This window comes from Columba livia, chromosome 7 (genome assembly GCF_036013475.1).
Source record: "Columba livia isolate bColLiv1 breed racing homer chromosome 7, bColLiv1.pat.W.v2, whole genome shotgun sequence".
NCBI classification, from domain to species: Eukaryota; Metazoa; Chordata; class Aves; order Columbiformes; family Columbidae; genus Columba; species Columba livia.
The window spans coordinates 17,330,108-17,353,930 of record NC_088608.1 but is presented as its reverse complement, the minus strand read 5'-3'; the positions used below and the strand labels follow the sequence as shown (position 1 = coordinate 17,353,930).

The 23,823-nt window shown below is 54.1% G+C and overlaps 3 protein-coding genes across 7 annotated transcripts in view; 1 reads left to right on the top strand and 2 right to left on the bottom strand.

The window, feature by feature from the left end:
* Positions 1–3,566, bottom strand: part of LOC102088480 (unconventional myosin-X-like) — a 99,005-nt gene extending 95,439 nt beyond the window's left edge. The window contains exon 1 of one of the 2 annotated variants that reach the window (XM_065069626.1): positions 3,446–3,566. The gene's annotated coding sequence lies outside the window, so the exon portion shown is untranslated. The remainder of the gene's footprint in view (positions 1–3,445) is intronic. The other variant, XM_065069629.1, reaches the window with a different exon arrangement.
* Positions 3,567–3,720: 154 nt separating this feature from the next.
* On the top strand, positions 3,721–12,740 carry LOC110360425 (uncharacterized). Of its 3 annotated transcripts, XR_002416314.2 has the most exons (3): positions 3,721–6,396; positions 6,739–7,078; positions 12,311–12,740. XR_002416314.2 is itself a non-coding variant. In XM_021290794.2 (2 exons), the coding sequence occupies exons 1-2, from the start codon at positions 5,254–5,256 to the stop codon at positions 12,356–12,358; spliced, it is 1,191 nt and encodes a 396-aa protein (XP_021146469.1). In that variant the 5' UTR covers positions 3,721–5,253; the 3' UTR covers positions 12,359–12,740. The 3 variants fall into 3 exon arrangements, 2 of the variants coding, with proteins under 2 accessions (XP_021146469.1, XP_064925688.1); XM_021290794.2 differs by lacking the exon at positions 6,739–7,078; XM_065069616.1 differs by lacking the exon at positions 12,311–12,740 and having other exon boundaries at positions 6,739–7,308.
* The window catches only part of SLC4A3 (solute carrier family 4 member 3), a 34,906-nt gene continuing 18,530 nt past the window's right edge, over positions 7,448–23,823 (bottom strand). The window contains exons 8-23 of one of the 2 annotated variants that reach the window (XM_065069605.1): positions 23,358–23,538; positions 22,662–22,797; positions 22,373–22,547; positions 21,863–21,962; positions 19,909–20,093; positions 17,584–17,797; positions 17,044–17,265; positions 16,578–16,726; positions 14,792–14,986; positions 14,139–14,345; positions 13,464–13,553; positions 11,713–11,879; positions 11,078–11,331; positions 10,566–10,735; positions 9,908–10,081; positions 7,448–9,137 (exon numbers count right to left, since the gene is read on the bottom strand). In XM_065069605.1, coding sequence (XP_064925677.1) covers positions 9,060–9,137; positions 9,908–10,081; positions 10,566–10,735; positions 11,078–11,331; positions 11,713–11,879; positions 13,464–13,553; positions 14,139–14,345; positions 14,792–14,986; positions 16,578–16,726; positions 17,044–17,265; positions 17,584–17,797; positions 19,909–20,093; positions 21,863–21,962; positions 22,373–22,547; positions 22,662–22,797; positions 23,358–23,538 — 2,697 coding nt within the window. In that variant the 3' untranslated portion in view covers positions 7,448–9,059. The remainder of the gene's footprint in view (positions 9,138–9,907; positions 10,082–10,565; positions 10,736–11,077; positions 11,332–11,712; positions 11,880–13,463; positions 13,554–14,138; positions 14,346–14,791; positions 14,987–16,577; positions 16,727–17,043; positions 17,266–17,583; positions 17,798–19,908; positions 20,094–21,862; positions 21,963–22,372; positions 22,548–22,661; positions 22,798–23,357; positions 23,539–23,823) is intronic. The other variant, XM_065069606.1, reaches the window with a different exon arrangement.

Genomic DNA, 23,823 nt, shown 5'->3' with positions numbered 1-23,823 from the left:
ATCTCCCCCACCATCATCCCTGGGATGATCTCACTCCGGAAAGCTGGCAGCAGAAGCAGGATACCTCGGACCCAGCCAGGGGCACAGAGAGGCACAGATGCAGTAGGAAGGTGCCTGGGCTCTGCCATGTGCTGCCACCATTGCAGTCCCTGCTGGCAGGCCCTGCTGCTTTGGCAGTACCACTAAATCCCCCTGGTCCAAAGCACAGAGCAGCCAGGAGAGGGTTCGCAAAAAGGAGGAGAACTACTGAGAAGCAGCGGCCAAAATTCAAGCATGTCCATTTGCAGGAGTGGCCTGACCCTGGTAGAGCACCACACACTGAGGTGCTCCCCTGCCACAGATCTCACATGTGTGAGGGGAAGGGGACACATGCTGTCCTGATAGCCCCATCCCCCTCCCCACTCCAATTTCACAACTGCTTGAAATCAGCTTTAAAAAAAAGGACAGGTTCTCCCTTCTCCCATTCCCAGCCTGAGAGGAGCCCAACCACAGCTCAGACCAGGGTAAGGTGTGGCCAGACCAGCTCACGCTCAGATGGCCTCAGCTCAGCACAAACCTGTGGACCTCCCCTCCTGCCCTGCTGCTCACAAGACAGCCCTGCCCCTGCAAGATGAAGATGGCAGTGAGTGAAGACATGCTGAATCTCTCCCTGCCTAGGGCTGCTCTGGGGCTCTGCAGCAGGAATTAGCCCAGGCTCCTTGGGGACAGTATCATGTTTGTACCAGATGTGTCCCTGCTCCAGAGGAATGTGATTAAAGTCTCCTAGAGAGGCTTCCACAGGGTCACACAAAGCACTGTAGCACCTGCTCCCCTGGAGAGCAGGAGTGTGAAGGGGAGTCCTCCTTGCAAGGGGGGACAATGTGCTCAGTGTCCCGAGCAACACCGTGGTTCCTGTCTCATTTCAGCCACCATCAGCAGTGAGCCTATCTCACTGCAGCGCAGAGTGCTGCCTTTGCACACTACTGAGCCCGGGCCAAGGGTGCCTGCATCCCTGCTTAGTCTGACCACAGCAGAAAAAGCTTTTTATCCTGCCCTGGCACAGGAATGCCCTCCAGGGCTGCCCTCTCTCCGTGGGTCAGGAAAACAGGATGTCTTCTTAATTTTCAGCCTGAGCACAAGAGCTGGAGCAGAAGAGCCCAGAGGGTGGATGCGAGGATATCCACCCCGCTGTCACCCTGTGCCACCCCTTGGCCTCTGAAGCATCCTCCCAAGCTGCCTCACTGGGGTGAGCACTAGCTGTGACTTCCTACCAGCCCCATCTGCAGCTGGCCATGCTGGATGGACCAAACCTCTAATCAGGTATCACCAGCTTTCTCTGCAGATAGGGGTCCTGATCTTGTTTCGCCTGCCCAACCTTTCCCTTCCTTCCCTTCCACATCCCAGACCACATGTCAAGCAACAAACTGAGGTTCCCTGCCACTGCTCCCTTTGTGCTGCTGCAGATTTGCTTGGGACCAAAACATATCACCGTGTGGCTTTTACACCTCGGTCATGAGAAACGCAATCCTGGTGGCAAGATCGCTGAATAAGAGAGCTGAGCTGCACAAGGGCTATAATTACAGTTGGAACATGCAGGGATGAGGCCAGCCAAACACATCCACCTAATTTCCTCTCCTATTAAGCCTGCCCTGCTTTTGTTTGACCCAGACCAAGCTTCACTATTAATGGTGTGATGCTGTGGAGGTCACAGATGGCTCTGTTACAAACAGCCTTGCGGATTCTGCTTAGCTGAGTGTATAAGCAGGGCTTTGCTCACAGATACCATCACTGTGGGATTCATGCTGTAGAAAGTGTGTCAGCCAGCTGTGGTGCAGGCATTTCCCAGTCTGAGCTGTTTTACCAGACACAAGTAGCTCTCTGTCTATGGCTGCACGATAAGCCCAGGCAAGCAAGCGAGGAGGTTAAATGGTGTCATATCACTGGCCATGGCTGTGGCCAAGGTCTGCTGATGGGTGCTGGTAGCCAGAGCTCAGTACATTTCCTCTTCCTGATCTCGTCTGTGCAGCTTCAGTCTGCAAAACTATTTCTATGCTAAAGGAGAGAGCTCTTCTTCTTACTATGCACCTGCAGCCAAACTGGTGCCAATCTCTGCCCTGTTTTGGTGTACATGCCCCTTGTAAGTCCCCAGGAGGTGATCTGCAATGCTGGGCTACTGGGTTAGCAAACCCAGGGAGCAGGTGAGGCTGTGCTAGCACCTCCTGTGTACCAGAGAACCTGGTTTTGAGGCCCATTTCAGGGCTGAAAAGCAAGTGCAGCCCCAGTTCCGAGCCCCGGGAACTAGCCCCAGCATCTGGCTGTCTGTCCTTGCTGAGAAAAAGAGCCTGTCACAGCCCGAGCTGGCTGCTCCCCAGCCTCTCCCACCCACCGTGATGTTGCTGTACCCTGTTGCTGGAGCGGGAGTATCCTGCAGGGACACTGGGCTGATAGATGAAGGCAATCATCCAGCTGGGCTCCTGCAGCAGAGACCACAAGGTCTTCCCTCTCTGCAGAAGTCACAAGAGGAAGATTATCCTTCTGTCCTGCTTGGTGGCAAGGTCGCATCTGGCAGCCTGTGGCTCAGGAGGTTGCAGAGTGATGTGGCAGGAGCAATATGGGATTCAATAGGGGATACAGTGCAGTGCTGGTGCTCAGCACTTCTCCTTGCTCTGGCTCCTGAGTGGTCCCCTCTGAGCGAGGCAGGACATCCATGGGTACCAGCCCATCTTCCTGCTGCTCCCTGCAGGGAAGAAGCTTTGGCAGCCACATTTCAAAGTTCAGGGTGAGACTTCCGTGTCCCGACCTTACAGAAGCTTTGTCCATCTCTGCAGGGATACTCAAGTGAGTCATCTCTGCACAGCAAGACGTGGTGGCTTGTGGGTAGGTGTACCCCAGCCAAAAGCGTGCACCTGGAGAGTGGAAACTTGCACAGACACAGTGTCCCAGCGCTGTTCTCATTGCATAGCTCCCAACTAGGGCACCCTGGCTCCCTCCCCATGGGGTCCTGGTGCCAGGCAGGAGGGCTGGGCACAGCCCGGCCAGCTCTCTGAGCAGGCAGGACTTGCTTGCTGAGCAGGCTGAAACATGGTAGTCAAGGCTCCCACTCCCATGGGCAGCCAGGTGAAAGTGGAAGGAGAACTATTGGGGCCAGACCCCTGTTCCAGGGATGCTGTCCCTGTCAGAGGTTTCTAACAGTGGATTTGCTCCCATTTCCCCTTCCCACTCCCTCAAGAGAACATTTGCTTCTCCTAAGAGCCCCTTTGGGGAGTAGTCCCAGCACGGGCACCTCAGAGAGTCTAAAGACACAGGCACCTCTAAAGAGCCTTGCAAGGACGACACACTGGGAGGGACAGGACAGGGACACAAGGCAGCAGGCAGGCAGCAAACCGCCCAAGGCTAAGGAGCCTCCCTCTAGCCAAGGCCAGGCAAGACTTTGGGACAAATTCAGGAATGGCACAAAAATACTCACTTGTATCGAGGAAACGTGCTACCGAAGCCTGTGCCCAGGATTCAGGTGTCCCCACGAGAGAAGTGTCCTTTGCAAAGACCTGTGTGAGGGAGAGGGGCTGGGAGGATCTGCATCTCTGCCTTGCAGCTCCATGGCAATGCCTGTGGGGCTGGCTCCATGAAAGGCTGGCTCCGTGAAAGGCTGGCTCCGTGAAAGGCTGGCTCCAGTGTGAGGGACACGTCTGAACCTGCTGTTCCCATGGAGAGAAAAGTTTGTGTCCAAGCCTGAGTAGGGCAGGTTCCTCCTCTGGCTGGCAGCAGGGGCCAGCTCAGCCCCTTCTCCTCTCCTAAGGCTGGTGAGTCCATTTCAATGCAGAGGGGAGGTGGATAGAGGGCAGAAGGGGGCAGAGAGTATGGGGCTGGAGCCATGGCAGGGATGTGCAGGGTTACTGGTGCTCAGCAGTACTTGCTCGTGGTCCTGAGCATCAGCAACAGCAAGCTGAACCCTGGCACCCATGAGATGGAGCTGTTCTTTAGCTGATCTTTGGGGCTTCATACAAAGGAATCTTTCCCCTCAGCATCAGCTCTGCTCTCCCCAGACTTATGTAACTCACATTTAAACAAACCTGCTTGCAGATGCTGGTTGCAGAACACAAGTGCAACTGAAGCTGCTCTCTCCCCTCCAGCCTGCAGTGCAAGGAACACACTGTGCTGTCTCCTCCTGCCACTTTTACCTGCCCTCTCAGGTGCCGGGCTCACAACCCCCTCCTCTCTGGAAAGAGGAAAAATGATTTTTTAATTTACTTTTATGAAGTTTGAGTTCCTGGATAGCAGAGAGCAAAGTCCAGGCAAGGATTTCCAGATACACAAGTTCCCAGTTTTTTCATGGCGATGGTCTTAGCCAGCAATTTCCTTAACTTCCCAGCAGCCCAGCCATGTGAGCAGATGCCAGTGGTATCTCCCAACAGAGATGTGCCAGCCCCTCTTGGCTGCAGAGAATAAAAATAGCTGGAGAAGGTGTCTTGAGTGTACTTGAACCCGTGTGGCAGAAACAGAAATCCAAATAGTTTGCCTAAACATAAGATGGTTTAAAATAATAGGGTTGATAGTTTTGGGGACATATCTCCTATTTTTAGTTCACCGGACTGGCAAGAGTGGCTGCTTACTTTTGTAAACATAAACCTCTTCTCAAACAGCAAAGAGGTGGAAGAAGCTGCTCTTCAGAGCACAGTCCTGGTCTAGCATGACCAAGTCTCCTTCTGGAGAAGCAGGACATTTGCCCCATCCCAGAGCATCCCCCAGGCAGCTGCGGCATGGTGGGCACCCAAGGTATTCTCCCTCCGCAAACAGCAGCATCCTCTGGGGCTGCAGGCAGCCTCTTGGCTCCTCTCCCTGCACTGCAGCTTTTATTGTCCAATATGCTCCCTGGTGTGGCAGCACCCAGCAACCTCTCCCTTCTCTGGTTTTGCAGAAGTGTGGGTACCCATCTGAGCTCACTCCTTGAAGCTCCCTCACTCCTCCTGCTCCAGCCCAAACCTGTTGCCCTCCTCCCCACCCACTTGCTGTCTCCTCTCCAGCAGAGCAGCTGGAACTGATTCATCTGAGCTGGCCAGATGTCCCATCCTTCAAAGTGGCAATCCAGCCTGTGGTGGCACAGTCTGCAGGCTCAGCCCACACGTGTGACCCAAACTAGAGCCCCTGCAGTAATCCTGCCTGCACCAGCCCATGCACTGCATCCTGGTGTGCTGTGTTTTCCAGCGGATCTGGGGCCCAGGATTGTGTGGATGAGCTGCGATCCCGGCTGCCTCCTCTTCATCCCTGTGGCTGCCCATGGAAGTCCTCTACTCTGCCCTCGAAGGGGAGATTGGTGCCTTTGTGGGGCACGTGAAGCGGTGCCAGCAGGGTTTTGACCTGCGCCGCCTGTACCACGTGCTGCTGCTGGTGCTGCCGTGGAGCCCCTCGGGGCAGGTGGAGAGCTGGCAGCACCTGCAGCGGCTCGTCCAGCACCAACCCAGCTCGGCCAGCCCTGATGTGGCCAGCTATGTGAGCTGGCTGGCCTCTTACCTGCAGCACCTGAGTACTCTAAAGGAGAGGTTTGACACCATGGTGGTGGTCCCACTCTGCGAGAACCTGTATGTGCACGAGAAGCCAGCCAGCCACACCACCCAGCAGTCCCCCCTGCTGTCCATTCCACACCTGGCCACACAGCTCTTCACCTGCCGGCGTAACTGGGGGCTGCTGCTGCAGGGGGGAGCCCTCAGTGAGCGGGTCTTCAGCCCCCAGAGCCTGCTTGACCTGTGTGGCTTCGCTGGCGTGGAGCCCTTTGAGAAGGTCTTACGGCTGGTCCCTGATGTCTTTCACCAGAGCCTGGCCATGGCAGACCTTGCCCAGCAGTGGGTGCATCTCCACCGCAGCAGATACAGCCTCTCCCTGCCGCCATCACCATCCCCATCACTATCGCCATCACCATTGCCATTGCTGTCACCCTCACTGCCACAGCAGCCTTCAGCACAGGGCAGAGCAGGGCTGGCTCCCAGCACTGTGCAGCCCCCACTGTGTGGCAGGGCCCCCCAGCAGCCCAGCTCTCCCCTGGGTTTTCCCAGCCTCTTGATCCCACCACGGCCCTCAGGCACAGGCAGCACCAGGCTGCTCCAAGCTCAGCTGCGGGAAAGCCGGGAGGAGCTGCTGGCCCTGCTGCACCGTGGGCAGCGGGCAGCTGCCCTGCATGCCCAGGTCCATCATGTTGCCCAGCGCATCTGCACCCTGCGCCTGCAGAAGCGGGGCAAGGGGACAGAGCTGTCCCAGCCTCGGCAGAGGCCAGGGATAGGGACAGGGAGTTGTTGGCACCAGGCTGTCCCGGCCGAGGAGCTGCAGAAGAACCTGGAGCTGGAGGAATACCACCACAGCATCCTGGAGGCCGACTGGCTGCTGGAGCTGGAGGTCAGACCCATGCTCATCCGGAGGATTGATGAGGTAAGGGGCGCATGCTAGCTCTGCTTGCGCTCCCTGCCCTGCGTCCCAGGGTGAGAGTGGAGGCACTGCTGTGGTTAGGGGAGCTGCATGGAAAGGGCTGAACATCTGGATGGGGATATGGATCTTGTGGGACCAGGTAGAACCATAACCTCTCCAGTCCAAACTGATGGCCTGTTGGGCAGTTCTGGGCATTCAGGTGCGAGGAGGGAGAGCTGTGGATTTTGGAATGGGAGAGGGAGTGTTTCCTAACATGGCGGAGCAGCCTGTGGGAAACATTTGTGGGTGCTCCAGCTCATGTGGATGCTCAAGAGCCGGGCACCTGCATGGCCTCCTGTCCCACAGGTTCAGGAGCACTGCCAGCACCTGGAGAGGATGCTGCGAGGCCAGGCACTGCCCACCCCACAGCAAGGCTGGCTCAGGAACCGGATGGCTACCAACACTGTGCCCAGGTGGGCTCAGCCCTCTGCCATGTGACCCACCTACTCCCAGCAGCAGCGGCCAGGAGACCATGACTGGAGGACGTCCAGCCCACCACCATGTGGGCTGTGGGCAGCCAGCAGCTCATGGGGACCTGGCTCAGTTCTTGCCTGGGAGGAAAGTGTGGAGACAATGCATATTTAAGGAGATGTTTCCTCTGTGCTCAGCCCATGGCCCTGCTGTTGGACATGTTGCTACAGGCTGGGTAAGGAGATAGACACCAAGTGCTGTTGAGTATGCAGGCATGTGCTTCTGGTTAAATATCCTATATGTGTGGGTATGGATGCACGCAGGCATGAGCACGTGCTTCTGGTTAAATATGGGGCTCTGCCTCCCGCTTCCAGCAGTCAGCACGAGAGCTCCAGCTGGGCCCACAGTAACCAGCCTGCTTGGGGAAGGTGGTGGAGAGCCTACCTTCAGGCTGCTGGTGGGTGACAAGGTGACAGTCCCCACTCCAGCTGGGGTTTGCTACCTCACTGGCTGCTGTTGTGGGCAAGGAACAGTTTGTTGTGTTGCGGAATTTCAATCAATTCAATTTATTGCCAATTAAGAAACAAAAGCGCAGAGCCGGACGTGGTTCCTGTGAAGAGTTTATTGGTGTAGCTGTTTCCACTACGGTCAGAGGAGTCACAATGCACAGCGACAACAGGCCTCCTACACTACACAGGGAGGACAGGACACACATGGCCACAGACACACAGAGACATTCGTCTCTCCACCCCAGGCCCTGCAGGGGGGCCAGGCTGTGGGGCAGGAACCTGCCGCGGGGGGAGGTTTCTCTCTCTGGTAAGATATTTCTGCCGCCTCCTGGGGAAGGTGTTGGACCCTTTCGGTAATGAAGCACCCACTGTCTCTTGCAGGAGCCAGGCTGATAAGTGGGAACCAGGACAGCAGCTTGTCCCAAATCCAATGGTGGAGTGAGCGTCTCGGCCTCCTCCTCAAAGCCACTGTGGGTCCAACCATCAGGGAGAGGCTGGGGTGCTCATCTCCTCTGGCACCACCCCCAGAGCTGCTGTGGGCAGCAAGTGCACCCTCAGTGGTTTCCAGGGCAGCTCTGAACAGGGTCTGACAGCTCGGGGAGACCCCAGGTGACAGCCCTGCCAGGGAAGGTGTTCAGAGCTGCCCAGAGCTGATGGGGGCTGAGTGCTGAGAATGCTGAATGCTGCTCCTTCCCAGTCAGAGGGCATCTCTGGACGTGAAAAGTCACCCTGGTACGGCAGCAGAACTGGGGCTGGGGGTTTCAGTGACTTCCTTGTGGGGCTGCAGGGGGCCAGACCCAGTGGATCACTGGGAGAGGGAGGGGACCACCCAAAGGACTGTTGCGCTCAAGCACTATATCTCTTGTATAGCTTCTTAAATATGGTTTGTTCTCAGGAACAAGAATGCAGGTATCAGGAACTGGGATGCAGCCCTGTGATAAGATTTTACCACTGCAACCTTTGTGGAGGTGCAGAATGTCACAGGACTCCTCTTAGTCTCTGCAAGGGGGCAGGCACCTGAGGCTTCAGGACACCTGCTTGCATGCAGCCTCTCCTCCCTGCATGGTTTTCCTTTGGGAAGAGTGTTGGGAAAACTGCGAAGAAGCAAACAGCCTCCCCCATGCTAAGCAACAGCAGAAAACAGTCCTGTGGGAGGGTGATTGTGCAGATGATGGTCTGGATGACAGGACCAGAGCATTGGTCCCTCCTTGCGCCAGGGAGCAGTAACATGGCGTCTGCCAGCCGAGCAAGGAAGCTGCTGGCCTGGGAGAAGCCCACTGCCCGTCTGTAACCAACATCCAGCCCATCGCTGTGACTGCTCAGTGGCACGTGTTGCTGAGACACCCCAGGTTCATGGTAGTGGAGGGGGACACAGTGGCACCAGCTGGCATGGCTCCCCTTCCCCATGTGTAGACTGGACACAGGAGGGGGCAGACCCCTGAACCACAGGCACTCAGGACCCATGCAGCTTCAGGATGTGAGAGGCATCTCTCAGCCTACCAGGTCCAAGAGGAGAGAGACTCAGAGCCTCTGCTGAGTGAGCGATAGGGCAGCAGGAGCCAGGGCTGCCTCCTGTGAGGCTATGGGACAGCCATTCCTTGGTCTGGGCAAGAGATCACGTGACTCACAGCAAGTCTCCATTTAGTCCTTGGGAGGATGAGCAGGCACGAGCAGCCTGTCCCAGGACGGGGGAGGGCAGCTCCCAGCTCACACAGGCATGTGCAGCTCGTTGTACTCGTCCCGGCCATCCTCGTCGAAGTTGGGCTCTGCATCTTCTGAGTCCAACTGGGGAGAGGCAGAGAACAGGGTCTGAAGGCGACAGCCACCCCCAGCGCCAGGTAGAGCCTTGCTCTGAGAAATCAGCACACAGCAAGCCAGGCAGCTGGGCTGCACCAGGAAGAGCAAAGCTCTTGCTCATTCCCTTCCCAATAGGTCCCTTTTTTTGCCTCTCATGCCCGTCCATGCTTCCCCAGCCCAATGCCCTTTCCAGTAAGTGTCTTTGCTTGAGAGTGCCCCATCGCTGGGGCTTGGGTCCAGCACAGCACATCCTCCCTGCTCCCCTGCTGGCAGCACCCACTTCTGAGTGCTGCTCCAGGCTGCTCTCCAACAGCAGCTCAGGATGTTGGCAGCAGCAGAGGAGCTGCCAGCACCCTGGCACTGCAGTTACGTGCTCCTGTGCCAAGCAGCCACAGGTCCTGGTGTGATGCTGGGCTGTCCTTGCTGCTCTATCAGTGGGGAAATGGCATGTCTTTGGATGAATGAGTCACAAACAGGGAGGAAGATGAAAGAGGAAACCCTTATTCCAGGTCTCTGCATAGCAGGATCCTCTGCCACCTTGCCCTAGGCTGCCCAGCCTTCCCACACTGCACTCCCAGGGCTACAAGCTCTGGGGAAGCTAACCATCCACCTACTGCTGTCAAACAAAGAGCCCCAGACAACAGCAGGGAAAGCCAAGGCTTTGCCAGGGAAGGGTCTCCCAGCCCTTCAGTCTGCCACATCTCCTCAACCTCACTCCAGTGTTGCAAGCCAGACTGTGAAGACAGGTATCTGCTTACCGCTTTAAGCTCCCTATCATGGAAGAAGTGGGGCAGCACAAAGCGTCGCAATGGCACTGTCATGATCAGGACAAAGGGGAAGGCCAGGGATGCCACTGTAGATTTCACCACCCAGAGCAGCACAATGCAGGCCAGTTGAATACAGGTGAAGAGATTCATTCTCCAGGTCTTCACCTAGAGAGGTAAATCCAGTCTAAGAACACATTATCCTTCCACACAGATTAATGAAGACCCAACTGGCAAAACACAACCCTTCTGCATAGCCTAGTACAGTAATACAACACTGCTGCCTGCTCTACCTGCCTGTACTCTCTAGCAAGGCAGAACTCTATACCACACTAGGTTTGGTACCACCTAGCAGCTTAGCTACCTGGCAATGCAGTGTCCCTACACACACTCAAGCAATGCATCACCCTATAAACAGTCCATCCATGCAGTATCTTGGCAAGACACTTCTCTGTGCAGCCTGTCAACATGCTATCCTGGTGTTGTATCATCTCTGTGCATGGCCTGCACTGACTTCTGGGCACAGACTTGCAGACAAAGGGGGGTCACCAAGCCAAGCATCACTCTAGCAAGGCCGTCACTGTCCTCCTCTCACCTGTCTATTCTTCCTCTGCTCCTCATTACCTGGTTCCCTGCAACCTGCCTCACTCACCTTAACAACATAGATGTGGTCGGGGTGGTGCTTGGATGGCATGAAGATCAGGAGCAGCCGCTCGTAGAGCTGGATGCCAGTGAGTGACGTAACCCCCATGTAGAGGAAGATGCCGAAGAGCACAGCCAGCGGGATCTGCCGCAGCATGTTCCCCATCACAATGGACAGACCTGCACAGACAGAGCTCAGGGCATGGAGTGTCCCATGCCAGCCCCTCCGCCAGGCACTCTGGCCTCTGTCCCTCTCCTGCCTCTTCTCTGTCTGTCCCAGGGTGCAAGGGGAGGGAAGCTCAAGAGGGGTCTAAGAAGCTGGAGGGGTTGCAGTGGAAAATTGACCAGGATGGGCTACCAAAAGCTGCCAGAGGAGAGCTAATGTGAGTAGAGGTGGGGGCAGCCATGCAGCAAGCTGGCAGAATGCAGGCTGGTCCATGGGGCAGGGATGCCACTGGGAAGGAGATTCACGTGGTCAGTCCTGACATTCCCCCTGACTCCTTCACCCAAGCAGAGGCTCACCGACGAGGGCAGCGATAAGCACTCCAGTCACACGCTGCTCCTTCACCTCCTCGATCTTGGGCTTCTCTCCTGGTGCAATGGCCTTGCTCATGACTGTCAGGGCATTGACGTGGGTGACGGAACGCACTGTCGCTGCAGTCAGCCAGGGCAGCCCAAAGAGTGCGCAAAGCCCCCCCATAGTGCCAATGAGCAGCAGGTCCAGGTGGAAGCCAGAGCCTTTCAGCAGCTTCCTCTCCTTCTTGCTCACAATCAGCCTGGGAAGAAAAAGACCCCAGATCAGTGCCAGGCCCACTCCAGTGCCCAGGGACAGCACTGTGGCTAGGGACAATGTTCACTCCCTGGAGGGGGCACACATGGGGACAAGGAGGAGATGGCCAGGGAGAGGGATGGCAGCTGTCAACCTCAGGTTAGAGGTTTCCTCCTGGGCTTGGCTGGGGCAGGTCTCCACCACATTGTATGCTAGGAGGGAAGCCAAGAGAGGATGAGAGAACCCAGGGTACAGTCCTAAATGGCCAGGATCCTGCCCTTGCTGTCCACTGGGCCAAGCGCATCTCCACGCTGATGGTACCAGCACCCATCCCAGCTTTGCCTGCCCAGGGTTAGTGATGGTTAGCATTGGTGGGAGAGGTACTCACGTAGTGATCTGTGTCTCCATGAAGATAAGAATGAAGACCAGGAGGGCAGGGATGGCAGAAGCAAACATCATCCACATTGGAAAGGTCCCACTGCTGCCCATGGGGTGAATGAACCAGCCACGCTTGTGAGGAGATGTGACCGACAGGCCAGAGGGGACATTCAGCTTCTGGTGGTGTAGCCGCAAAACCCAGCAGTTACTTATCAATACACACATGCCCACGGCCTCACACAGGACCAGACTTGATCCTCGTGGTCTCCCTGGTATGAATACCTCAGATGATGGGACAGCCACCCTGACCCATGTGGGACTTTCTCAAGGATAATCCCCTTCAGTGCAAAAAATCCCATGTCCCCTAGCATGGGCCTGCCCGATTTCCTTTCAGTCACTGGAATTCCCTTGGTTTTTGTCCAGGAGACTAAGGAAAGATCTTGTCTCAGGAACTTCACCCCCACAACAGTGCTTACAAACCATGGTTAAAATGCACCTTGACCTCTGCCTGGACAAACAAAGCGTCCTGAACTGTCTACCATTCTCTAGTTGGCTTTCCAGACTTGCCAAGCCTTTTCTGAGACAATTTTCCAATACTGTTTTTACAGTGTGGACCCCAGAACTGGCCACATTCTCTGGAAATGACCTCACTCTGACCATGTTCAGAGGGAATATCATGTTTGTGCTACAGTCAGAGACCACACAGACTCCTCGCTGTACATCGACCTGACCCTGCATTCGCCCACCTTTGAACTCTCGGCTCTGCCCTGTGCTCCAGCAGTTCGTGTTATCTGCATGCGTGAGCACTGCAGGGAGAGTTTATGATTTGCATTTATGTTAATCAGCATAAGTATGAATAATATTCCTGGAATGCTTGTACTTGAGCGAAGTTGTGTAACTAAGCACGATTTTCTCAGAAGACTTTGCACATATGCTGAGTTAACAGTGAAATGATAATGCTTTTGATATTAATTGTGGAAGTGTAGAAGGATATGAAAAAGATGTAACAAAGTGCATGATTTTACTAATGTGTGATAGAACCAGATTCGTCATTGAAATTTAAATGAATAAAAATGCATTTGGATTCCATTAAGCCTCGGGCTGTGTTGATAAAAGTTTGCATGCTGAGCAGGAAATACCTCTCACCCTCTCCCTGTTATTAGTTGAAATAAATACCAAAACAAAAGATATAACTACACATCTACTAAAAAAGGGGGGAAAGGAAACATGCGAGATGGGTTTGTTTCATAATATTTAAGTTTGTGCATAAACTAGGAAAGAGATCATTGTGTTTGAGATGAAGTGATGAAAATATTTAGTAGCCTATAGTCAAGGAGAGTATAAATATGTTAAGTACTAAACCCATGACAAGTATCCCACTGAAACCACTCCATATGCCATGCTCTTCAGTGTGCATAACCAATTTACGTCCTACTGATTGACTGCAAGTTTTTAGAGTTACAAACAAGGAATTAACTGCACTGAATCCCTCTGGTCCCCTAAAGCCTCCTTTGCTAACAGCTGGAGTATCAGGGGATACCAGGGATATACCAGTCCCTGTAGCTCTGGTCTCAGTCTTAGCGAGCCGCTTGGTGCTTCCCTTCAGCGTGGGAGTGAGGACAAGGGGAACACCTCCATTTGCTTTGTGCTGTTATGACTAAAGAGGCAGGAAAGGCAAATGCCCCATTGCACAAGAGCCAGAGGCTGCAGGGTTCACTGCTGGGCTGCAGGAGGGGCTGTGAGGGCAGGGCTGGCACATACCTGCGTGTACGTGTCAGTGATGGTGTAATCCACCAGCACCATGACCAGGATGGAGATGGGGATCCCGAAGTCTCCGATGATCCGCCGAGCCTGCAGAACAGACACCTTTGCTGGCAGAGGGAACAGGGTGGCTCTCTGTAGCCACCCTGCGGCAAAGTGAAGCCCCAGATGGGGCCAGGCCCCGCTGCAAACCCGAGCACTGCTGAGGAGCAGGACAAGGGAACCCAGCCTTGGCCCATGGGGCTGCACATCCCACTGCCCACATAACACACGGTCCTCCAGCACCCTTCGAAGTGACTGGCTAATTGCTCCAACTGGCCTATTTGGATGGTGCTCCAAGTATTACACATATGCCCTGCAGGTACAGAGATGTCCAAAGGGAACAAGTTGTAGGCTCTTCCTCCTATATTCTAGTATAACAGATTTGTATCCAGCCAAAGGAGGTTTCCCAAGGCCCAGGGGCCTTTCTGGCAAAGCTCCCTAGAGCAGGACAGTGGAGATACCATGAACAGCCAGCTGTGGTCTGCAGCCTAGGTCAGGCTACCATCCCTTCTGCATGGTATTTAAGGGAATGGTATTTGGGGGATGGTCCAAATGCTCTGAAGAACAAAAGGCTGTAGCAAGAAGTTGGGCATGTCCCTTGTCCTTAACATTTGGGTGCCACAAACTACTCACCTTTCCTCCTAAGAAACGGCTATTCTTGAATTTGCGCATAAAGAAGGCAATGAAGAAGGTGCCCAGCATGAGGATGAGGGAAAGGAGAGCAGTGTTGGGCTGCATCCTGATCCCAAGTGACATCGCATCTGCAGAGAGCATGCTGGTATTCAGGCTGCTCTGCACGTTCGGTGGGTAGAACTTCAGCAGAGGATGTTCTGCAAACACCTGGGCAGGTGAGAGAAACAGTGGGTATTGTCACTGCAAGGAGGGGCAGGGGGAACTGTCACTACTGGGGGCAGGGGGTGCGGAGGTGTCCTGCTCTGTGGAGAGGTGAGGGCAGTAGATGGTGGGCACGGACAATCCCAGCATCCATCACCTCGCCTCATAACCTACCCAGCTGGTGAGGGCTGGGGGGAGAAAAGTGGCCTCTCTTTAATGCCTCCTGCAGGAAGAGAAGGGGAGACAGACATTAGGGCTCATCCTGCCAGCCTCTGAGGTGGCACAGGGGCCAGCTGGACTGGGGCATGAGTGGCCAGCAAAGAACTTCTCTGCAGAATGCCTAGGAAAGCTGTGGCTGTGCTGGCCGTGTTCCCCTGCCACCTCTACACTAAAGCTGCAGGTTCCTGGGGGACCAAGAGATGTGGCAGTCCATTTCCCTGGGGGAGGTTCACCTTGTACAGTTTGTAGAAGGTCTCGTAGATAAAGATGAGGGAGATGAGGAAAGCAAAGATCTCCTGGGTGAAGGGTGAGATGTAGCGCACCAAGAAGCTTCCCTCGGCTGCCACGATAATGAAGATGAAGACGATGAGCCACAAACCAATCCACACTCTGCCTGTCAGATACTCAATGCCTTGTGTCTGGCAAAACTGAAATGGAAAGCAGAAGACATTAATCATGGCTCCTCAGGCTGCCTCCTGCATCTCCTCCCCATTACTATCACAGACTGTCCCGGAAAAAAAAAGCATCCACATCTGCTCGAGCATCCAGCACAGGGACAGCAAATTCAAGGTTGGAGTCACAGGTAAAGCTGCAGACTTTGAACTAACACCAGCCAGGTCACACCAAGCAGGTCTTTACTGCTCCTGTTACCTCCTCCACTCTCTGCTGAAGCCACCCCATGCATGATGTTCTCCATCTCACCCATATGGAGTTGCTGTGACTCAAATACAGATCTCCACTCCTCCATGGAGCACAAGTCTGTTCCCCTCAAAGGAGAGCTGGAGCAGCCTCCTGTGTCCCACCACACAAAGGCTACATTAACCGGGTCACAATCTCAGACAAATACATACACAGTTGTATGTGTGTGCAGAAAAGCCCTGGGGGAGCACAGAAGGAGCCTGGGGAGCCGAGGCTGGAGAGGCCAAGCGGCAGGGAGGGGACAAGGCAGCAGCCACAGTGCTGCCACTGTCCCTGAGCAAGCAGCACCAGAACAGAACAGACCAACAGACCATCTCCACTGCTTCTGCTCATCCACACACACATCCCAAGCCTGACCCGCCACAGCAACACCAACTACTTCCAGCCACAAATCCTGGATGTACGTCACTCCCACAGATCCCTCCCTTTGCAGCCTTCCTAGCTGTACCAGCTCAGATAGTGCCCTCACACAGGGCAGAGGTACAGCTTTGTGCACCATGCCTGGGCAAAGCCAAAGCAGTCAGTGAGAAGTGCACTCACAGGAGAGCAGAGAAACCTCCACTGTGCAATGGCATCACCAGCTCCAAACTCTTGACACATCAAGGTGAAAATCTAGCTGTAGGAAAAACCATGCTCTAAAAGTCCAGACACCTTAGATGCTTTAAAAGCCCAGACACACTAAGAGTCAGAAAAAAAGAAGAAGGATTGGAACCACTTCTTGACGGTATGGTGACACAGGGATGCTCTTAACAGTGAAGACATCATGCTACATGAGAAATAAACATGTCCATCCTGGCTGGCCAGGTTATCTCTGCACACACCCCTGGGTTCATCCTGAGAGTAACATAGATGGGACATCCCAGATGGGTGGCACACTGCATATTGTTGGGTTTCCATTTGAGGAAACCTGGACACGGATAAAATTGTGAAATGGTCTTCAAAGGAAATGCCAAGAACAAGAAAGTATTATGGACCAGTATTTTATTAATGGGATGCAGCCACAAGTATTCATTGTGCCTGGATGGGCTGCAGCACAGGGCTGGGGGACGATGCTCCCTCACAGTCAGCAGGTAGAGCAGTGCTGTTACCACTGCCACACCTCAAGAGGATACAGCTAAAGGAGGCAGAAGTCCCCGTGGTGAGACCTCCAAAGGATCAGCAGAGCAAGGGCCAGCCCTGGCCAAGCGGAGGGCAGCCAGGCAGGACCCAAGGACTCCACACAACCAAAGACTCTTTGGAGAGCTGAGAAATGCTGGCTGCCTTCTCCAGCACAAGGGCAGAGCGACCAGGTGCCAAGCATGGACACTGCCTCACATGTACCTTGTAGAAAGCTTCTTCAAACACCAGCAGAGGCCCTGAGAAGCCAATGACCAGGAGCGGCTGGGCTCCAAGCAGGGAGAAGAGGATCCCTAAAACTGAGGTGGAGATTATCAGCTCGGAGACTCCCATGAGACCCTCAGTTTTCTCTCCTGGGAAAGAGAACAATGTGTGAGTTACAGCCCAGACACAGGCACCGTCACCACAGGCAGACAGGCTGCAGACACAGCTCTGGACGGAGGAGGCAGGTGCCTATCCCACCAGAGGTCTCCTGCGTTGGGCAGGGAGCACAGAGGGAGCCCGGGGAGCCGAGGCTGGAGAGGCCAAGCGGCATGGAGGGGACAAGGCAGCAGCCACAGTGCTGCCACTGTCCCTGAGCGAGCAGCACCAGAGCCCACCCCAGCACAGCACCATAGACACAGCCAGTGTCCCAGCGTGCAAAGAGCAGACCAGAAAGCAGGCCCATTACCTAGGAGTCCCCCGAAGGTGATGGCAGGAGAAAGAGCAGCAAAGTAGATGAAGAGAACGGCCGCGAGACACTGGCTGTGCAAGGCGTCTCTGATGTCACTGAGGTATTTGGGGTACCTGCGCTTTATGTCCCGAACCAGACCTCCAAAAAATATCCCGGTCCTCTTCAAAGGATCGTCCTCAGCTTCCTCTTCTTCTTCCTCAGCTTTCACTTCACACAGCTCTGGAGGTGCATGGAGGGCAGGGCTTGAGCAGGGGAATGCAAGTCCACCCTTGGGCTGTCCCTCTCCCCTATACACTGTGGAGACCTTCCTCCAGCAGCACTAACCTGGAGGGCCCCCTGCACATGTGCACCTGTACACATCCCCCTGCCTGCAGCTGCCCGAGCTGCCCACAGCCCCGTCCTGCTTCCCCTTGCCCCCCTCTTGCTGCAGGAGCCAGGCCCTGCTCACCCCTCTGCCAGGCTCTGCGAGGGAAGGGCCCACTAGGGCACACAGGGTGTTAGGCACAAACTCTTTTGCCCAAATGTTAGTGAAGAGACCTTTGGCTTCCTGGACAGCCCCCTCCTTCATGGACTTCTGCTCCCTCTCCTTCCTCTTCCTCAGCAGCAACTTCTGGAAGGTGGCAATGGATTTGAGCAAGTCTTTCCCCTCCACCTCTGATGGGGGGATGACAATGCTGCAGTCCAAGAACTCATTGATTGCGTTGAGGAGGTCTTGACGGTCATCTGCCATGTACGCAGCCTCATGGAAGTGCTAAGAGGGAACGGGAAAAAGAGAAGCAGGCTCAGACCCAGACTGCACCCAGGTATCTACAGCCCAGAAACACAATGCTTGCTGTGACCATACAGTAACAGCCTGCTCTCTCAACCCACTGCTTGACTCACTACTGCCACTCTGTGACCCACACTTCTGAATCCCTCCTGTCCAACATCCCACCTAACCCCATGTCTGTCCTCCCTACCCTTTCCATCTCTTCCAGTGACCTCCTTGCTCCTGTTTTTCTCCCCCAAACCACACTGCTCTTGGCCAAGACCATGCTCCTGCAGCATCTCTGCCAGCTGCACACTCCACCAGACCACAAGGTGCCTCTTGTGGGACATGTCCACCAAACTGTATCAGACCTGTGCTTTCCAACTAGCCTACTGCCTCTTTGCCCATGGGAGTTGCTACACTTTGCCAGCCTGTGCCACTGTTTACACCAGATCGCTGTGGCTGCGTCCTTGTCCTTACAAGCTCTGCATGCCATCTCTTGGTCCTGCGGCACTCTTGTTTGGAGCTCAGCTCAAGAGATGTACCAGAAGCCAGGCACCACAGAGATGAAAGACTTTCCCTGTCCCTGCAGCTCAAAATTAGGACTCCTCAACAGACTGATGTACTCCTGGTCTGATCTTAGGTTGGGTTTTATAGAGAAGCTGATGGAGCCCTAAAGCACTGCAGATAAAGCACAATAACTGGGGTGTGAGACATGAGCAGGGAGCATAAGGCTCTTGAGAGACTTGAACATAAAAATGTAAAACATGGGAGAGGGCAGGAAAATAAGAATCTACAGCATAAGGGAAGTCAGGCAAGGTAAATCAGGCAGAAAAGGGGATATATGTCTGACAAAAGGTGAAGATGACAAGGAAGAACTCCAAGGAGACCATGAGGGGACAGTACTACTGCAGACAGGAGGGAAGGTGCTAGCAAACGGGCAGAAGCGCTGCATTGCTTCTGAAATACCCCTGCAGAGAGAGGGCTGGGGAAGATGAACAAGTGAAGAGCTTGTAAAGCAGGTAGGAGAGAGCTAAGGCTCCTGCAGCACACAGACTCCCTGGCGCCACAGCTTCAAACTGTAAAGGATATCATACTCTCTCCATGGCGCCAGCCACCATGTAACCTTGCTATGGCCAGCCCCGCTGCGGCAGCTGCGTCCCTTCTTCCAGCAACAGAGGAGTAGAGGCTCCAATGAGTGAGATCAGCCCACAAAGGCAGCACTGAAGCTGGAATATGGCATTTCACTTCTGGTGGCTCAAGACACAGTGCCAGCTGAGCCCCATGCAACTCCAGGGGAGGGATCTTTCAGCTGGGAACCCTTGCTGTGCACAACCCACCTGCTCTGAGTGGACCTTTCAGCCCCCAGCTGAGGGAGAGTTGTGCACTGGTGGCAGGACAGGTAGGTTTGTTACTCTGTTATAATTATGTGGCACCAGCCAGGAGGACCCTGTGAACCTCTGATTCTCCTGTCCTGGAGGTATGCAATAGATGCTCAGACTGGTTTTTCTTTGCCTTTCATTCCTTACCAGGATAACGAATTTCACTTTTCTGCCACCTAGCCAGATGGGGGACTTCTAGCAGTGCACAAGCTTGGCAGTAAAACCTTTCTGCCTCCTCATGTCTCATCCTGCATGGATGTGCCTCTCTGCATGGATGCCCCAGTCACATGACTCAGCTAGAAAGCTTCATCCAAACTCCTGAGGAATGGTCCCCAGGCATTTCTGGGTCTTCTCATCAGTGTGGCCTGGGCCAGACGTCACAGTCACAGGCATCACTCAGCCTGCCCTCCTCTCTGTTTGCGAAACATGAACTGAACACAACTCCTCTAACCTTGGGCAGTCTTTTGCTCCTGCTTTTATGTACAGCCCTCTCCTTCACCCAGCCCAGCACTCTCTGTCCCAGCCAAGTGTCTGTCCCACTCTTCCTTCTGTACTGGAGCACCAAACCTTGGTTGAGCTAGGCTGCTCTTAAAAATCCCGGGTGCTCACACCTGCTTGCCCCACCTAGGCCTTAGCACAGCATATCTCAGCCCTCTCGTCCCAGGACTGACTTCTGCGGAGCTACTGAAGCTCCCTCACCTGTGCCAGCATCACCGCGCATCAGTTCCTCACCTTGTCAGACATGAGGGTGGAGATTGAGCGGCCAATTTCATGGTAGTCCATGTTGGCCTGGCTTGGTCCGAGCAGCACAAAGATGAATCTGACAGGAATTGGGACCTCCAGGACAGATTCCAGGAAGACAGCCTCATTTAGTCGGACAAAGGCCATAGTTGGCTGCTCCAGGAACTGCACACAACCTACCAGGAGGCAATATTTGGAGAAGAGTTAATCATTGAGGTGAGCTGTACTGGGCTGCCTTTAACAGTGGAAACAGATTTTGGGGGTTCCCACGAGCCCTTCTGTCCCGTACTTGCCTCCAGACCCCTGACACAGCATTGAGCACTGTGCTGAGAACTGCTCCAAGTACTCTGCTTACTGATCACTCCCAAGCAGTGCTACTTTCTTTAGCTCTCCCAGTTAGGTCGTTCTTCATCTCTTAAGAAGGCCTCTACTTACAATATAAGGGGCTAATTTTAAATCAGGAGGTTGTTTTTCTACTAAGCCACTGCCTTACGGAAGGCAGTCTCATACATGTTACTTTTATCAAAAAACTTCTAATCTCATCAAATAATGAAATCAGGTTTCCTTGACATGACCTATTTCCCATAAACCTCACTGCTTGGCAATAATTACATTCTTATCCTTTAGCTCTTCATTAATTGAATCCCATATTAGCTCTGCCATTATTTCGGCTGGGAAGGATGTCAGGTTAAACAACCCATAGATACTGGATCACTGTCCTTTCCTTCATGAGCACTGATGCCATGAGCTTTCTTCTGTTTTTCTTGTATGTTCCCTGTATTCCTTCTTTTTTTTCTTCTGATTAAAATGAGCCAGTTCTTTAAAGACTCATAGGTGCAAATTGCACAGTTTGTTTTGCAATGTCCGCATCTCATCAATGCTTGGCAGGATCCTCGATTCCTAACAGATCAGGAAGTACTCCCGCATCCTCCAGCACACCAGACGCTTCCTTTCCATAACCAAACACAAATGGTTATTGAATACTTGTATTTCTCTAGCATTATTACTGATCTTTCTGCCATCTGCATCCAGCAAAGAGCTGTGTTCTGTGTTAGACCAGCAAATCAGGGCTATCTGAGTGGCCAAGTGTATCACAAGACACAGCATTACCTCAGAAATGGCAGTTTTTAGTTATCTGAGTATTCAAAGTGTGTTTGTGAAGCTGATTTGGCCTCCTCATGGTTAAGCATCAGCTTAGTTGAGCTGTCAGGCTCTTTGCCTGAGCTTTTCATCTAGTGGATAGGCAACGACATTTACTTTGCATGTGCTGTAGCTACATTTGCTGACATGTTAATGCCAGCAAAGTGCTGAGGACAAGTCTTGTGGTCAGAAGGCACCAAGCCCACTGATGCTTGAGCCTGCCTGCCTGTAGACCCCTCGTACAGACAAATATCTTCTGGCAGTGCTACAGCTGATACCCAAGACCTTGCCACCAGCCAAGCTCTGCTTCCATAAACTCAGAGCTCCCTGGCACACACAGCCAGGGCAGGGCCCAGCTGCTGGCGAGGTGTGAAAAGGCCAGACAGAGGACAGCTATGGTCAGAGAACAGCACAAGGCCTGACAGCAGTCAGTACCTGGCCATCAGTCCTTCCAGCACCAACTACCCACCTCTGAGCTGCAAAATGGGACGTTACAGTGAGCCTGGTGGGATTTTCTTCTCTAAGCTGGGCCCCAGCTCCCAGCAGCAGTGTCTATCAACCTCTTCACCTTCAGTACTTCTTAACTTAAGAACATAACTACCCAAGCACCCCTTATGTTTACTACAGACAGACAAAATGTGTGCCGTCACCAAAGGAGAGAGAGCACCAGGCTCTCTACCCAGCTGAACTCTGGGAACGTGTATAAGATGTCCAAATACCCCTCAGCAGGGAGGGAACAGACGGCTGGGTCAGACCAGCATCTGAACTGGTCTCTTTTGGCCCTGGGAGTCTCCACATGTCCTACCCACGAGGACGACTGTGGCCTCTGCATCTTCAGGGATCTTCTCCATCAGCTTCAGGTATTTACGGTGGCCCTCAGAGTTATGGAGATGGAGGTTTTTCTGCTGGGGAAGAATACAAACAAGTAGGGACAGAGTCCCCATGCCTTGGACTCCCCACGCAGCCTTGCACCCCACCAGCATATCTGCAGCCAGGCTTGCCTCGGCTGCATGCCCGACACCCTGTGCCACACACAAAGCAACCGCATAGCAAAGGGCCACTCTGCAAGCACCGGGGCTGCTCCTGCCAGGGCACACTCAGGCAGAGGCATACAGTGTGAGCCTGAAATTAGGTCCTGGAATCATAATGCAGTGACCTGATTTCAAGCAATCCAGGTGATCCAGGGGAGCTCAGCCCTTGCAAGTACAAGGCCCCCCATGAAGGGGCCCAGAGATGGGTGCCAAGTGCTGCTGCTGGCCAACAGTTGTCCCCAGGATGTGGAAAAAGAAGCAGTAACCCCTCATGTCACCCTCACCTCCTTGCACTCGGTCTCACTGGCCTTGGGGTCAGCCATCTCAATGCGCTCTTCCCCCATGAGGGGCACACAGGTGTCGGTGGTGTGGTTGTGGTGATGGTTCCCCACGATGGAGTTCATGCTGGAGCTGGAGTGGTTCCTTGGGAAGAAGCCTTCTTTCTCATCGTTGGGGTGGCTGAGGGGGAGAGTGGCGGTGATGAGGGGAGCCACTTCCCTTGCTGCCTGGGGCTTGCAGACAATCCCCAAGCCCTGGCAGCCCTCAGCCATGTGCCACCCATGTGCCACCCACCTGTGCTTCAACAGCAGGGCACGCAGCACATTGGCTCGGTCTTCTGCCCTGATCTGGTCAGAGATGATCATGGTCTCCACCATGAGGTGAGCGATGCCAGGGAGCGTGGTCTGCTCCAGGTCAAGGAGGACAGCACCTGCCAGCAGGAAGATAAGAGCCCTGTTCCTAGTGTGCAGCGCTCCCCACCGCCCGCCCCCTCTGGGGACACAGCCATCCCACCAGGAGCCAGGAGCAAGGCTTTGGTCGGGGTACAGATTCTCTCAGTTGAAAAATGCCCCGAGTCCAGGTGTCCCATGTCCTCTGTGTAAACCCTTTTCCCAAGAGAATGCAAAAGCTCCAAGATGCACTAGTAGCCCTGGTACCTCCCTCTCATTTTGGTTTCCCATCCTGACTGAACTTGCCCTTTCACACCAAAGATGGATCAAAGACCTGCTGGCCCAGGCACAGCTGGGTGTTGCAGCTGCCATGTGCCTGAGAGTAGCAAAGCAGAGTAAGGAACAAACACAGGCATCCTTGGGCTAATGCAAACCCTGACAAATGGCATGCAGGACAGCCTCTACCTGCAGACCCTATGTGGAGCCTGGACACAGACACTGTTGGAATGTCTCCAGTGAGGGGCAAAACAGTGAGAGAAGCTGTCCAGCTAAACCTGTCCCAGAGCAAGACACAAACCCTGGCCCATAGTTCCTGACTCACCATGGGCAATCGTCTTCCTGAGCTCCAAAAGGCTGCGGAAGGACAGTGAAGCCACATGGGGTTTCCCCCATCTTGCTGTGTCCTCCTCCACATCCTCCTCAAATTTGATCCAGCGAGCTGTTTCCCTCCAGTGCATCTCCTGGTTCTTATCCACCACCAGCTCGTTCAGCTCCACAAACACCTAGTACAAATTACATCAAAGACATGAGACTTCTCCTGATGCACACAGCTCTATCAACAATACATGGAAAGCCTCTGGTTTGTTCTCAAGGTACCACTTGGTCTAAGACACTGCCAGAGCAAACCTGCCTTAGTCAACCAGAAGTCTGGTGAACTGAAAGAGCCAGTACAAATATCACTGGCAGCATGGCAGGAGCTTCCCTCAGCACATGGAGCACCAGAAAGCTCCAAGTCAGATGGTGTGGACAGAGGAGAGAGAATGATGCAGTGCTGCACCCCTCTACCA

What these genes read in the sequence shown, in the direction of transcription:
- LOC110360425 (XM_065069616.1), top strand. Translation starts at nt 5,254, where the DNA reads ATGGAAGTCCTCTACTCTGCCCTCGAAGGGGAGATTGGTGCCTTTGTG. An exon ending in TCATCCGGAGGATTGATGAG is followed by an intron (nt 6,397 to 6,738) that starts GTAAGGGGCGCA and finishes CCTGTCCCACAG; the next exon opens with GTTCAGGAGCACTGCCAGCA.